This window comes from Eriocheir sinensis, chromosome 37 (genome assembly GCF_024679095.1).
Source record: "Eriocheir sinensis breed Jianghai 21 chromosome 37, ASM2467909v1, whole genome shotgun sequence".
NCBI lineage: Eukaryota > Metazoa > Arthropoda > Malacostraca > Decapoda > Varunidae > Eriocheir > Eriocheir sinensis.
The window spans coordinates 14,717,826-14,733,306 of NC_066545.1; the positions used below are offsets into that span (position 1 = coordinate 14,717,826).

Sequence of the window (15,481 nt, forward strand, 5' to 3'; positions counted from 1 at the left end):
TTGTTCTTCTTGTTCTTTATTTATTTCTTCTTCTTTTTCTTCTCTTCCTCCTCCTCCTCCTCCTCCTCCCCCCCCTTTGTCCTCCTCCCAGATAGACAGATAACGCATGTCTTCTTAATGTTCTTTTTGATATTGTTCTTCTTGTTCTTTCTTTATTTCTTCTTCTTTTTCTTCTCTTCCTTCTCCTCATCCTCCTCCTCCTCCCTTCGTCCTCCTCCCAGACAGACAGACAGATAACGCATGTCTTCTTAATGTTCTTTTTGATATTGTTCTTCTTGTTCTTTATTTATTTATTCTTCTTTTTCTTCTCTTCCTCCTCCTCCTTCTCCTCCTCCCCTCCCTTCGTCCTCCTCCCAGACAGACAGACAGATAACGCATGTCTTCTTAATGTTCTTTTTGATATTGTTCTTCTTGTTCTTTCTTTTTCTTGTTCTTCTTTTTCTTCTCTTCCTCCTCCTCCTCCTCCTCCTCCTCCTCCTCCCCCCCTTCCTCCACCTACCAGACAGACAGATAACGCATGTCTTCTTTATGTTCTTTTTGATATTGTTCTTCTTGTTCTTTCTTTTTCTTGTTCTTCTTTTTCTTCCATATTTTCTTCTTCCTCCCTTTGTTATTGTTGTTGTTGTCATTGTTGTTGGTGATGTACGATAATTCTTCTCCATGTATTTATTGTGTTATTGTTTTTCTTTTTGTTTTTGTTTCCTCTTTTTCTTCTTTGTCTTCCTCTTCTTCCTTCTTCTTCTATTCCTTCATCTCTTTGTTTTTATTATTATTGTTGTCATTATTGTTGTAACTCTTCCTCATGTACCTCCTGTTATTGTTTTTATTCTTTTATTGTTTTTTTTTTCTTTTTTTTCTTCCTCTTCTTCCTATTTCTTCTTCTCCATATTTTTTGTTGTTGTTGTTGTTGATGGTCGTGATGGTGAGCTCTTCTGTTTACTTGTTCTTCTTGTTCTTCTTGTTCTTTTTGTTCTTATTCCACTTCTTTGTTCTTCTCCCTTTATTTGTTCCTTCTCCTCCTCCTCTTCCTCCCCTATCTTCCCTCCCCACCTTCCCCCCACTTTCCCCTCCCCCGCCTTATTTCCTTCCCCACATCAACCCCATTCCCCTCACTTCCTCCTCCCCCTCCCTATTTCCTTCCCCCCATCAACCCCATTCCCCCCACCCCTCCATCACCCCCTCTCAACCCCTCCCCACCTTCCCTACCTACACCCCATCCCCCCCTTCTTCCTCCCTCTTCCTCATTCCTCCTCCCCTTTCTCCTCCACTTTCTCTTCCTATTCCCCTTACAACTTCCCCTTACACTCCTCCACCTCTCCCATTCCCCTTCCTCCCTCTTCCTCTTCCTCATTCCTCCTCCCCTTTCTCCACCACTTTCTCTTCCTATTCCCCCTACAATTTCCACCTTCACTCCTCCACATCTCCCATTCCCCTTCCCTCCTCTTCCTCCTCCTCCTCCTCCTATTTCCTTCTCCCTCCTTCAACCCCCCCTACCCCTTCCCCTTCCTCCTCCACCTCCCCCACGTACCCCCAATTTCTCCCCCTCCTCCTCCTTCCCCCTTTCAACTTCCTACCCCCCATTTCCCACTCCTTCCCACTCCTCCACTCCCTTCCACTTCCCCCTCCCCCCATCCTTCCATCCACCCAGACAGCTAACGCATCCCACCGCCACAGAATTAAAATATTTTCCCCTAGCACACCACGGCGACGCTATTTGCATTCGAGTGTGCGCCGAGGAGATTGAAAGCCGAGATATTCCTGTACAGCGATCCCAGAGGAGGAGGAGGAGGAGGAGGAGGAGGAGGAGGAGGAGTGAAAAAATGCAATGTTCCAAGTATTAAGAAAAGAATGATATGAGTGTGTTGGATTGAGAGAGAGAGAGAGAGAGAGAGAGAGAGAGAGAGAGAGAGAGAGAGAGAGAGAGAGAGAGAGAGAGAGAGAGAGAGAGAGAGAGAGAGAGAGAGAGAGAGAGAGAGAGAGAGAGAGAGAGAGAGAGAGAGAGAGAGAGAGAGAGAGAGAGAGAGAGATCCGCACTTCGACAGACAAATAAATAAAAAAACAGATAACGGCAAAAAATCAAAAAAGAAAACGGAGTAGGAGACAGCAACGATGATAGACTATGAAAAAATGAGGCCTCGAGCTAAGAGGAGAAAAAAAGGAGGAGAAAAAGAGAGTAAGAAAGATTAGAGAAGGAAGGAGATTGGAGTGAGTGTGTAAGAGAGGAGGGGAGGGGAAAGAGGGGCAAAAAAAAAAAGAAGAATTAAATGGAGGCGTGAAAAATAAGTAGAATATGAAAAGAAACGGAAAACCTGAATTAGACGAAATGGCCAAGAAGAAAAGGCAGAAAAAGAGAAGGAAGAAGAGGGGACAATAACGGGAAATCAAGGAGAAGGAAGGAAGATGAAAGAGACGGAAACGTGTGGAGAGAAGATCGTGATAAGGAAGGAAAGGAGAGAAAAGGAAAAGAAAGGAAGGGAAGGGCAAATAGAGGAAGAACGAAATCAGGAATGGAATGAAAGGATAAAGAAGTAATGTAGATGATAGGAGGAAGAGAGAAGTGGAAAAATAAGAAGAAAAAGAAGACAGACATAGTAAAGAATGGAAAAAGAATGGATGAACGGGAAAGAAGAGAGGAAAAGAGAAGGTTAAGAAAGAGAGGAAGAGGAGGGGGGGAGAAGTAGATGGAAGAGGAAAGAAAGGAAGGGAAGAGAAAGTAATATAAACGGTAGAAGGGAAAGAAGAGGAAAAAAGAAGAAGAAAAAGAAGACAAACATAATAAAGAATAGAAAAAGAATAGGTGAACGAAAAAGAAGAATAGAATAGAGAAGATTAATAAAGAGAGGAAGAGGAGAAGGGAGAAGAAATAGGTGGAGGAGATGATCGACAAGAGTAAAGATGGGTGGAGAGAAGGAAGGAGTGGAGTGGAGTGGAGTGGAGGAGGAGGAGGAGGAGGAGGAGGGAAGACTAGGCTTTGAAGACTGTGAGGTTGTTTCTCTCTTCACCCGCGGGAAATAAGTGCAAACATGATCATTTTTTGTGGTGTGTGTGTGTGTGTGTGTGTGTGTGTGTGTGTGTGTGTGTGTGTGTGTGTGTGTGTGTGTGTGTGTGTGTGTGTGTGTGATCAAGTTTAGTTAAGTCCACGATTGAGGTGTTTTAGTTGTATTAAGAAAAAATAAACAATGAAAAAATAAACAACACAGGGAAAGGCATTTTAATGTTTTTTTTTCCAGAGGTTCCAGAATCGATTTATCTATTGTCTAACTTTGATTTGTTTGTTTATTCATTTATTTATTTATTTTATCTTTATTGAAGGCTTGATTGATTGACAAGTTTATTGAAAGGGATGAAGGAATGAACGCACTGGCTAACTCTTGCATTACTGTGTGTTTCGAGGGAGGCTTGTGTTGTTCTTATAGGTTTGTGTTGTCTCGTCTGGTGTTGTTGTTTTAGGGCTGTCTTGTGTTGCGTTGTCGTAGGTCTGCTGTGTTGTCTTGTAATGTTATAGGCCTATGTTGTGTTGAGTTGTGTCAGTAACGTTCACAAGCTATACTCTTCTCGCTATTGTTTTTCTTTTCTTTTGGATATTCCTGTTAGTATGCATGTAAGTATAATTGTTAGTATGTTAGTATTGCTTAGTGTGATTTATGAGGCTTATGTTGTATTGTGTCAGTAACGTTCACAAGCTACTCTTCTTGTTATTGTTTTTTTTCTTTTGGTTATTCCTGTTAGTATGCATGTAAGTATAATTGTTGGTATGTTAGTATTGCTTAGTGTGATTTATGAACTATCCAGCTGTCTACTATTGGTTTCTCTATCTATCTAATCTATCTAATCTATCCATCTTTTTGGCCACTCCTCTGTACTCTATTCAGAAGCAGTAAGTAGCGGGCTTTTTTTTTTCATTATTGTTTTTTTTTCACGCCCTTAAACTGTCTCCTTTCCTGTAAAAAATAAATAAATAATAAATCTATCTATCTATATGCCTCTGTCTATCTGTCCGCCATGTCTCAGTAACTCGCATAACCTTAATCTCTCTTCTTCTTATTATTCCTGTGATTTCTTTTATTGCGATGCGGTTTACACAGTTCCGTTCACATGGCTTGCTTCCTCCTCCTCCTCCTCCTCCTCCCCGCATGTTATTGTGTGTGTGTGTGTGTGTGTGTGTGTGTGTGTGTGTGTGTGGAGGGGGGTAGGTGGGGTAGGTGGGGTAACACACACACACACACACACACACACACACACACATATTGATTTTTTTTTTTTTGCATTCCATCGTACATTTCATTATTCTTCCTCTCCATTACGAGTTTCTTCTCAGATACTCCTCCTCCTCCTCCTCCTCCTCCTCCTCCTCCTTTTGGTTTCTTCGTCCTCGTCATCTACACCCACGATAAGCGATGACCAGCAAGATTTTTTTTTTTTTTTGCTTTTCATTATAAATATCTATTGGAAAAGAATCGATTTATCTATTTGTTTAACTTTGATTTGTTTGTTTATTCATTTATTTATTTATTGTATCTTTATTGAAGGCGAGGGAACTAGGTCAAGGGCACAACAACAACAACAACAACAACAACAACAACAACAACAACAACAACAACAACAACATCAACATCAACAACAACAACAACAACACTACCACCACCTCATTTTTTTTTTCTCTCCTCTCTCCTTCCCTTTCATGCAGTTTTCTTGCCTCCCTTTCTTCCCGTTTTTCTTTCCTTCATTTCTTTCTATCTCTTCCTTTCTTCCTCTTTCCTATTTACAAGACCTTTTTTTTCACTAATTTGTTCTTATTTCCTTCCCTTCATTTATCTTTCCTCTGTGTTTTCTTTTCTTATCTTTCTTTATTTCTTTATTTTCTCTTCCTTTTCCTCCTTTTTTATTTACAAGACCTCATATTTTTTCACCTTATTTGTTCTTTATTTCCTTCCCTTCTCTCCCTTTCCTTCATTTCTCTTTCCTCTGCGTCCTCCTTTCCTTCCTTACTTCATTTCTTTTCATTCTCTTCCTTTCTTCCTTTTCCTATTTGCAAGACCATATTTATTTCACTTCCCTGGCTCTTTTCCTTCCTCCCTTCTCTTTCCTCTTTATTTTTCTTCTTATCTTCCTTTATTTCTTTCTATTCTCTTCTTCTCTTTTCCCTTTCATATTTACAAGACCTCATTTTTCCTCCTTAGCTCTCATCTCCTTCTCCTTCTCCTCCTTGTATTTCTCTTTTTTCTACGCTTTCCTTTCCTTCCATCCTTCCTTCTTACTTTCCTTCATTTCTTTCTATTCTCTTCTTCTCTATTCCCTTTCATATTTGCAAGACCTCATTTTTCCTCCTTCTTAGCTCTCATCTCCTTCTCCTTTTCCTCCTTGCATTTCTCTTTTTTTCTATGCTTTCCTTTCCTTCCATCCTTCCTTCTTTCCTTCCTTCATTTCTTTCTCTTTCTCTTCCTTTCTTTGCTTTCCCTATATTTGCAAGACTTCATATATTTTCACTTCCTGTTCTTTTCTATAATATTATCATGACATCGTAACAACCAGCACCTTCTATTTCCTTTGTCTTATTTGTTTATTTTTTCCATCGATAAAATAACCAAGCAATCCATCTCTTATAGCTTATCTGTAGAAGGCGGAAATATACTATAGTTTCCCATTAAGGATTTTAGTTTTCTTCTGCTATAACTTAAAGGGGAGACGCTTACATATATTCCAAGGCAGGTCTTCCACCACCCCTATTAAGTATGACTATAGTATTGGTAGTATAAGTATGGTATAGCATAAGTAGTATAAGTATAATATGTTTTCTCACACTCATATTTTCAAACATTTCGGGGGCTTGTACTGTGTTGGTATTTCGGACTATTTCCAACGTGGGTAGTTTTATGAGCCTAGTGATAATTTGACAAGGCTTTCGTAGAGGTTGTTGTGTTAGTATTTCCATGGGGGTAGCTTTATGAGCCTAGTGATAGTTTGACAAGGCTTTCGTAGAGGTTGTTGTGTTAGTATTTCCATGGTGGGTAGCTTTATGAGCCTAGTGATAATTTGACAAGGCTTTCGTAGAGATTGTTGTGTTAGTATTTCCATTTAGGGGTAGCTTTATGAGCCTAGTGATAATTTGACAAGGCTTTCGTAGAGGTTGTTGTGTTAGTATTTCCATGGTGGTAGTTTTATGAGCCTAGTAATAGATTGACAAGGCTTTCGTAGAGGTTGTGTGTTAGTATTTCCATGGGGGGTAGTTTCATGAGCCTAGTGATAGTTTGACAAGGCTCCTGCAACAATAAACTATCAATCAATCAATCAATCAGTATAGCCACAACGACGAAGACCAACCGAGACCCAGACCTCCTACCTCCTGTGACATCAAGATCAAGATTGCCTGGCTCGACCCGCCCGCCACCTGCCACCACCTCGCCGCACCTTCTCGGTTGCAGGTGTGGCGTGTGACGGTGTGACGGTCACTTTCACCTGTACCCGCCAACACACACACACACGCATGCACTCACATACGCACACACACATACAGAGAGAGAGAGAGAGAGAGAGAGAGAGAGAGAGAGAGAGAGAGAGAGAGAGAGAGAGAGAGAGAGAGAGAGAGAGAGAGAGAGAGAGAGAGAGAGAGAGAGAGAGAGAGAGAGAGGTTGGAGGAGGAGGAATGGGGAGGAGGAGGAAAAAGCGATTGAGGAAAAGATGGGTGTGGTGGGAAGGAATGGACAGAAGAGAGGGAGGAGAGAGGAGAGGAAGGAAGAAGAGGAGGAGGAGGAGGAGGAGGAGCTTCAATTAGGAGACCTCAACTCCCATCCAGGCCACAGGTGCTGCATCTAATCCACCGCCGGGGGGGAGGGAGGGCGGAGGACCAAGGATCAACCAACCCAACCACCAACGCACCAGCGGCAACAACGTATCGCGGTTAAAATCTTCTTCCCGTCAGTGTGTCACAAGCCGGTGCGGAAGGAGGACCTATACCGCACCTCTGCCTCCTACCTTGACTCACTCGCTCCTCGCTGCTGGTGGGGTCTTGAGCGTGTGGCCATGGCGGAGACGACGACGATGGCGCTGGAGGATGTGTTGGGGGAGGACGGTGGATATGGAGGCAGTGACGGCGTGTCCACTCTCGGGATACCGGACATAATTGTGATTGTGTTATACTTCGTCTTCGTCCTCGCCGTGGGCCTGTTTGTGAGTACCTGGGTGTGGGTTAGGGGGGGAGGAGGGGGGGTGGGTGTGAGGGAGTGTGGGGGTGGAAGTGTAGGTGTGTGGGGTGTAGTGTGGGTGTGGGGGTGTACAGATGGGGGTGAAAAAGATCGCCCAAAAATAATGAGGAAAAAGACATGAAAATAAGTAAGATATTAGTGTAATTTTTGTAGTAGTAGTAGTAATAGTAGTAGTAGTAGTAGTAGTAGTAGTAGTAGTAGTAGTAGTAGTAGGTAATAGTAGGGTTTCGTTACGCCTCTCACCGATGCGTGGCCTGAAATTCTAACCATGGAATTTTGTCAAGAAAGAAACTATTCAACGAAACCTTATATTTCTCCTCCTGCCAGAACACTAAAGGTCCCCGCAAGGTCATTCCACACACGCACATCCACACACACACACACACACACACACACACACACACACAGTCTCATTCACCCTCACTTTCTCTTTCCGTCTCGTCCACTAACATAAATTATCCTGAAAATGCCCACAACTCCTAGGAAAGCCTTGTCAAATGGGTGTTCTTGTGCCTCGAAATGTTTAAGAATATCACACGTACGGTCCCGCCTCTCAAATCAACTACGTATTTCCAAAGTCCAAAAAGAGATCAATCGAGTTCTAATTTAGTGTTTTCTTAATCTCATGCTACAGAAGAAGGGTTAAACTACCACCAGGGTCATAAATCTCCCCCTGGATATGCCCCGAACTCCTAGGAAAGCCTTGTCAAATGGGTGTTTAATTGGGGGACGAAATGTTGAAGAATATCACGCTCCCGCCTCTCAAATCAACTATGTATTTCCAAAGTCAAAAAAGTAGATCAGTCGGGTTCTAATCAGTGTTGTTTTTAGGTTCATGGTACAGAAGAAGGGTCAAACTACCACCAGGGTCTTAAAACTGCCCCTGGAAATGCCCCGAACTCCTAGGAAAGCCTTGTCAAATGTTTGCTCCCGCCTCTCGAATCAACTATTTCCAGAGGCCAAAAAAGAGATCAGTCGGGTTCTAATGAGTGTTGCTTTTAGGTTCATGGTACAGAAGAAGGGTCAAACTACCACCAGGGTCTTAAAACTGCCCCTGGAAATGCCCACAACTGCTAGGAAAGCCTTGTCAAATATATGCTTGGACCTCAAAATGTTTTAGAATACGGCTCTCAAACCTTTTTATCCGCCACACGCTTATTTTAACTCAACCATTCTCTCACTCACGCCCCAATGCTTGTTTTCCACACTCGAACCACCAACACAATGCACAGCCATGAACAGGTATTGGGGAGGTCGTGGTGTCTTCAAGGGAAAGGCAGAATATACTGGATTAGTTAGCCTATTGATTTATGCGGAGTCACTTGTCCTGTTCTGTATGGGGTTTCATAACGAGGCTATCTATGTTTGGTATATGGGGTCTTATTTTAAAACATTTCGTCACCCAAGTTCATATATTCACCAAGGCTTTTGTAGGAGTTTTGGGCATTTCCAGGGGTAGTTTTATGGCAAGTTCACATATTCACCAAGGCTTTTGTAGGAGTTTTGGACATTTCCAGGGGTAGTTTTATGGCAAGTTCACATATTCACCAAGGCTTTTGTAGGAGTTTTGGTCATTTCCAGGGGTAGTTTTATGGCAAGTTCACATATTCACCAAGGCTTTCGTAGGAGTTTTGGGCATTTCCAGGGGTAGTTTTATGGCAAGTTCACACATTTGCCAAAGCTTTCGTAGGAGTTTTGGGCATTTCCAGGGGTAGTTTTATGGCAAGTTCACATAATTGCCAAGGCTTTCGTAGGAGTTTTGGGCATTTCCAGGGGTAGTTTTATGGCAAGTTCACATATTCACCAAGGCTTTCGTAGGAGTTTTGGGCATTTCCAGGGGTAGTTTTATGGCAAGTTCACATATTCACCAAGGCTTTTGTAGGAGTTTTGGGCATTTCCAGGGGTAGTTTTATGGCAAGTTCACATATTCACCAAGGCTTTCGTAGGAGTTTTGGGCATTTCCAGGAGTAGTTTTATGGCCCTGATGGTAGTTTGACCCTTCCTCTGTACCATCAACCTAAAGAAACACTCATTAGAACCTGTTTGACCCCTTCTTTGACCTTTAGTATAGTTGATGTGAGAACTGAATGTCTTATCATACCGACCAGTGTGTTTCTTGGTAACAAAAGTAAATAAAATAAAATAAAAAATAGAAAGAAAAAAAGAGGTCATATATTTTCCTCAGATAATAATGTTGATTTAGGTTACTGATGCTAAAAGTTATTATTATTATTATTATCATTATCATTATTATTGTTATTGTTGTTGTTTTTATTTCTTGTTGTTTGGTCTTTCAGTAACAGCAGAGGCTTTGACGCAAAATTACACACACACACACACACACACACACACACACACACACATACATACATATTTCACGACCCGCTGGCGTTGCAATATAAAGATGCTAATTACGCAAGACAATGAGAGAGAGAGAGAGAGAGAGAGAGAGAGAGAGAGAGAGAGAGAGAGAGAGAGAGAGAGAGAGAGAACACTGCCGAAGAGACTATAACAACAAGGTAATGACGTAAGAGTCGCTGCAGGTCCGGTTCGGTTCGCTCCAACTCGGCCCTTTGATTGTTTCGTCTGGTGATGGTACGTGTTTGGTGTTTGTCCCCGCTGCAACACACACACACACACACACACACACACACACACACACACACAGAGATAGATAGATAGATAAGGAGGGAGAGAGGTAGTTGTAGTAGTATAATAGTAGTAGTAGTAGTAGTAGTAGTAAAACAAAATAGAAATAAGAGAAAGAAACGGTATAGAGTGTTAGCAAGAGAGGAATGCGGGAAGAACGAGAGGAAGGATAGTTAGATAGATTGAATGATAGATAGGGAGGGAGAGTAGTAGTAGTAGTCGTAGTAGTAGTAGTAAAAGAACAAGAGAAACAAAAGGAAGAATGATAGAAGGGAAAGAATTGAAGGAAGAAAGGATAGATAGATGGATAGGTAGATAGATTAAGGAGTAAATATGCTGTCTTTTAAATCGCTTAAATAAAAAAGAAAACATGTTAACCATTTTTTCTATCACATTTATGAGCATTTCTGTTTTAATTTGTCATTGTCTATAAAACTAAACTAGAATAATATATGACTTAAAGCAGACAGATAGATGGATAGTTGAATATATTGATAGATAGATGGACAGATAGATAGATTGAGGTAAATATATAGTTTTTTTTCATTTAAGTATACTAAGGAAACAGATTTACATATACAGTTTTTCTATCATATATATTTTTGCATTTTTATTTCAACTTGTCTATAAAACGAAAATATATATATATAAAAAAAGTGATTTACGACAGGAGGCATTTCTTAAAACCATTTCCGGAACACACACACACACACACACACACACACACACACACACACACACACACACACACACACACACACACACACACACAGGACGAAGGGATGTTTATGTGTACGTATGGTGAAGTGTATGAGTGTGCACATATTTACGTACACACACACACACACACATACCTCCCTTTATGCATTTATAGATGTGTGTATGTGTGTGTGTGTGTGTGTGTGTGGGAGGGAAGGAACGTGTGTCGGAATGAGGTAAAGGTTAATTAATAAAAGTATGCTACAAGGTCATGTTCGTTCAGGTCAGGTCGTGAGGTGAAAAGTGTGACAAAACTTTTATAGCTCGGTGGTGAGTTATCTTTGCTGTTGTTGTTGTTGTTTGGGATGTTGAGGGTGGTGGTGGTGATGTCGTTGTTCTTCTTTGGATGTTGAGGGTGGTAGTGATGTTAATGTTGTTCTTGTTCTTTCTCTTCTTCGTAAACAACATCAGCAGAAGCAACATCAACAATAATAACAAGAAGATGAAATTGAATATAAGAGTCCTCCCCTCCTCCTCCTCTTCTTCTTCTTCTTGGTGGTGCTGTTAGTAGTAGTAGTAGTAGTGGTAGTAGTGGTAATGACGATGACTAGTGGTGATGGTGATGATGGTAGTGATGATGTGTCGTAAGGATAATAAGAATGGTGATACTGATGGTCGTGGTGATGGTGGTGGTGGTGGTAGTGTTGTTGTTGTTACTGGTGGTGATGATGATGGTAATGGTGGTGGTAGTGTTGTTGTTGTTAGTGGTGGTGGGGGTGATGATGATGGTGGTAGTGTTGTTGTTAGTGGTGGTGGGGGTGATGATGATGGTGGTGGTAGTGTTGTTGTTGTTAGTGGTAGTGGGGGTGATGGTGGTGGAGGGGGGGGTGTAGCGTGAGAAAGAAGAGAAAAAAATGCGTAGGGCCATACAATTTTTATATTTTTTTTCGTAGCGAAGGACACCCGGGTCATTCCGCGCCAAGGTCACACACACACGCACACACACACACACACGCACACACACACGTATTTGACCCCTTCCCCTACACACACACACACCTTTTTCTTTTTCTTTTTTTCAACACTATAATCAAAACTACAAGTCATCGTCAACAACAACAACAGCAGCAACAATAACAAAAACAAGGTGAAAAATTGTAAAAATTATATACCTCCCTTCCTCTTCCCTTCCCTCCTTCCCTTCCCCCCTTCCTTCCTTTCCTTCCTTCTTGCATTCCTCCCTTTCTATCACTCTTTCTTTCTCTGGTATTTACTACTACTACTACTCTGTCTATCTCTGTCTCTGTCTGTCTATCTATCTCTCTTTCCATATATCTAACGAAGGAAGGAGGAGGGAGCACACGAAAGGGAGGAGGAAGGAATAAATAAAGAAAGATGAAGGAGGATATGAAAAGGAGTGGGGGGAAGGAAAAAGGAAGAAGGAAATAAAAAAAACGTTAATGATACCGATAAACACCGCAAACGTTTGGTGATCATCTGTTGTTGTCGTTCTCCTGCGCTGTGACGTCACTTCCACCGCTCGGTATGATGACGTCAGCGGCGGCTCGTCCGTTCTTTCCTGTCTCCGAGAACCTAACCCATTTCCTGTGTGTGTGTGTGTGTGTGTATAAGTAGTAGCTAGTAGTAGTAGTAGAAGGAGGATGAACAGAAGTAGTGGTAGTAGTAGTAATAGTATCATCATCACCATCATCATCATCATTATTATTATTATTATTATTGCTCTTCTTATTTCTTCATATATATTTTTTACAACGGAAGGAGCTCAGTTGAAGTTGTTATTCATGTTGTTGTTGTTATTTTTGATGTTGATGGTGTTGTGGGTGAATGGAAGGACGGATGAGGAGGCAGAGGGGAAGCAGGGTTGGGTGACGATGGTGTTGAAGGGTCGTTATGGTTACTGGGATTGAGAGAGATTTATGGTGGTTGTTATCTCTCTCTCGCTCTCTTTCTATCTATCTATCTATTTATCTATCTATCTATCTTTCTCAGTAACATAAACGCTGCTCGAAGTAATGATCTGTCGACCACGTGTCTGCTTCGTGTGTGTGTGTGTGTGTGTGTGTGTGTGTGTATCATCTAAAGACTGTTTCGTTTATATTTTGTCATTTTTCATCGTTTATACACTGATGAGTTTATATATTCTGTCATTTATATAATTTAGACGGACTCAGACCAGCGTTACCAAATTATCGTACTCAGCCACTCAGCACACTGTATTTTCCGGTTTCTGACTCACAGCTATCGCAAACAAACACCAATAAGTAGCGCTTTTATCAATAACTAACTGGAATCTCGTTATCTGTGAGGGTAGGAGAGTTTTGTAGCCTGGAACTGATCAATATGATGTTTTGAGTACGATAAAATGATAACACTAACTCAAACCCTTTATATTACAGCATATCTCTCCATACTTAAAACCTTATCAAATTACAGTACAAACCACAAACACTTTTCATAATATCACAATAACTCCTGCAGAATAGAGTCGCGCGCGGCACCATCAGTAGTATTTAACATCCGCCCCAGAACACCGCCCTCCTTAACATTTATTTTCTGTCATTTTTTTATCGTTTATACACAATTCCATTTATATTCTGCATGAACACACTGATTTCTGAGCCCTGTAGTTTATTTATATCATTCTATATACGAACTCAGACCTCCATTGGCGTATAAAAATAACTGGCTGTCTTTTCTTCAGTAGGCTAAGTAATGGATGTGTCAGACGATGGAGTAACGAATTTTTAGCCTATTCCTTATTTCCCTTACGATATTATGCATCTTGTTTCCTTTATTTGCTTCCTTTTATGTCCTTGAGTTGTTTCCATTGGCGTAGAAAAATACCCGGCCGTCCCTCCTTCAGTAACGTGCAAAAATCCCTCTGTTTCGTTCCTTTTCTTTGTCTTTCTGTTTACCTTCCTCTTTAACCAACTGTCTTTATATTCCAGCTCTTTCCCTTTTTATCCATTTATCTATTTATCCGTCTTTTAATCCTCTCCCTTTCTCTATATTCATCTAAGACCCTTCTCAAACATGCATGGGGTTCACAAACGTACCCACTATAGGACATCTTGAGTTCATGCTGGTGGTGGTAACTCGTTCAGCATTTGTTACACCACATCAGTTCCAGGAAGAGGTGTGTGTGTGTGTGTGTGTGTGTGTGTGGTGACGTCTCGGGGAAGTCCAGCAGAAGTTTTCCTCGAAGTTTACCTCCCTCTCGAATGAATGCAATATCCTACTTCTTCCTTTCTCTTTGTTAAACTGTCTATGTATATTTCTATCTAGCTATTTCGATCCTTTCCTTTTTCTCTCTGTTTATCTATCTCAGTATTTTCTCTATCTATCAACTTTTTTTCAATCCTTTCCCTTTTTCTTTGTCTTTTCATCTGTCTATTTATCTATCTCAGTCTTATCCTTTTCTCTTTGTCTATCTATCTTTTTCAACCCTATTCCTTTCTTTTATCTATCCTTCTATCTATCTGTCTCATTCATTCTCATTCTTTCCCCTTGCTTCCCTTCCTCCTGGCTTTCTTTGTTCTCATTTTTTCGTCTCTTCCTCTTCCTCCTCTTCCCTCTTTATTTTTCTGTCTCCCTCTTTATCTCATTCATTTTCTTTCCTTTTCTTGTGCATCCTTTTCTTCCTCCCCCTCTTCGTTTTCACTCTTTCGTTTCTTTCCTTCCTCCCTACCCCATCTCTTAATCTCTCTCTCCTTACCTCACCTCCCTTTCCGCTCTCCTCCTCTCCCTCATACACCCATCCCATCTGTTCCCTTGATCTCTATCCTTCTATCCTTCTTACCTCCCCTCCATTTCCCATCCCAGCTTTCTCTCCCTCTTCTTTTTCTCTCATTTCTTTCCTCTGCCTCCCTTGATCTCTCTCTATCCTCCTTCCTCTCCTCCCTTTTTCACTCCCCCATCCCCCAGCTGTTTAATGTTCCCTCCCTTTACCTCACCCTCCCGTACACCCACATCCACCCCTAATGCAATCACCTCCCCCCTCACCCTACCTGCACCCTTCTTTCACATTCCTCTCGCTCTTCTCCCCCCCCATCGTCCTTCCCCCCTCCAGCCAGCCTTCCTTCCCTTCCTTGTTTTCCGCCTCAGGGTGTGTGTGTGTGTGTGTGTGTGTGTGTGTGTGTGTGTGTGTGTGTACCGCTCGCTTGCTTTTGTTAACCTAGAAAAAAATAGCACAACAAACGTTTTAGTATACATTCATCCAACGTTTATAGACTTCGTTACTCTCCCTTTTGTTTCTTCTTTTTTCTATATATCTTTCTATTTCAATTCCCAAATCAACGTTACTAAGCTGATTTGACTTTTGTGTTTAGGAATCTCGTACTCACATGTGGTTTCTTAAGGTTGCGTCAACGTTGCCAAGGTCGTTAAAATTGTCGTACTGCATTACCACGCCCCCCTTGCCCCCCTCCTGCCCCCCACTCATCTCTACCCCTTTGTATAGTCCAGTCACCAACCACTCATATGTTACTGGAGTACTGACTGACCCCTCCCTCCCTCCCACCGAGACGCTATACGTTCTGCCATGGTGAAGGGTGAAAGCTGCATAAGAAGGGTTTTTGTGGCCCTGTCTCTCTCTCTCTCTCTCTCTCTCTCTCTCTCTCTTTTCTCCCTAACTTCACATCCATTCATCTTTCTCTTGTTTTTGTTTCGGTTTTCCTCTTCCCTTCTATCCTCCTCCTTTCTCCCTCCCTCCCTGTCTTAATCTCCTCTTTCCTCCTCCCGTATGCAACTCTCACATGGCATTTTGAATTCCTTCCTCCTCTCTTTCTACTACATAAAGATCAACACAGCTTAGCCCCTCCCCCTCCGGCTGAGCCCCCCTCCCCTACTCCTACACCTGCATTGCGAAGTATGTGGAAAAGTTATTATCCTCAAGGTTACGAGCGTCCGGA

The 15,481-nt window shown here is 41.7% G+C and overlaps 1 protein-coding gene across 2 annotated transcripts in view; it reads left to right on the top strand.

The window, feature by feature from the left end:
* The window catches only part of LOC127008326 (sodium/glucose cotransporter 5-like), a 50,934-nt gene that overhangs the window by 23,718 nt on the left and 11,735 nt on the right, over positions 1–15,481 (top strand). Inside the window, exon 1 of one of the 2 annotated variants that reach the window (XM_050880211.1) lies at positions 6,814–7,167. The exons of the other annotated variant lie outside the window; for it this stretch is intronic. Within the exon in view, the coding sequence (XP_050736168.1) occupies positions 7,021–7,167 (147 nt within the window). The 5' untranslated portion in view covers positions 6,814–7,020. Of the gene's footprint in view, positions 1–6,813; positions 7,168–15,481 lie in introns of those variants that run through there. 2 annotated transcript variants of the gene reach the window in all.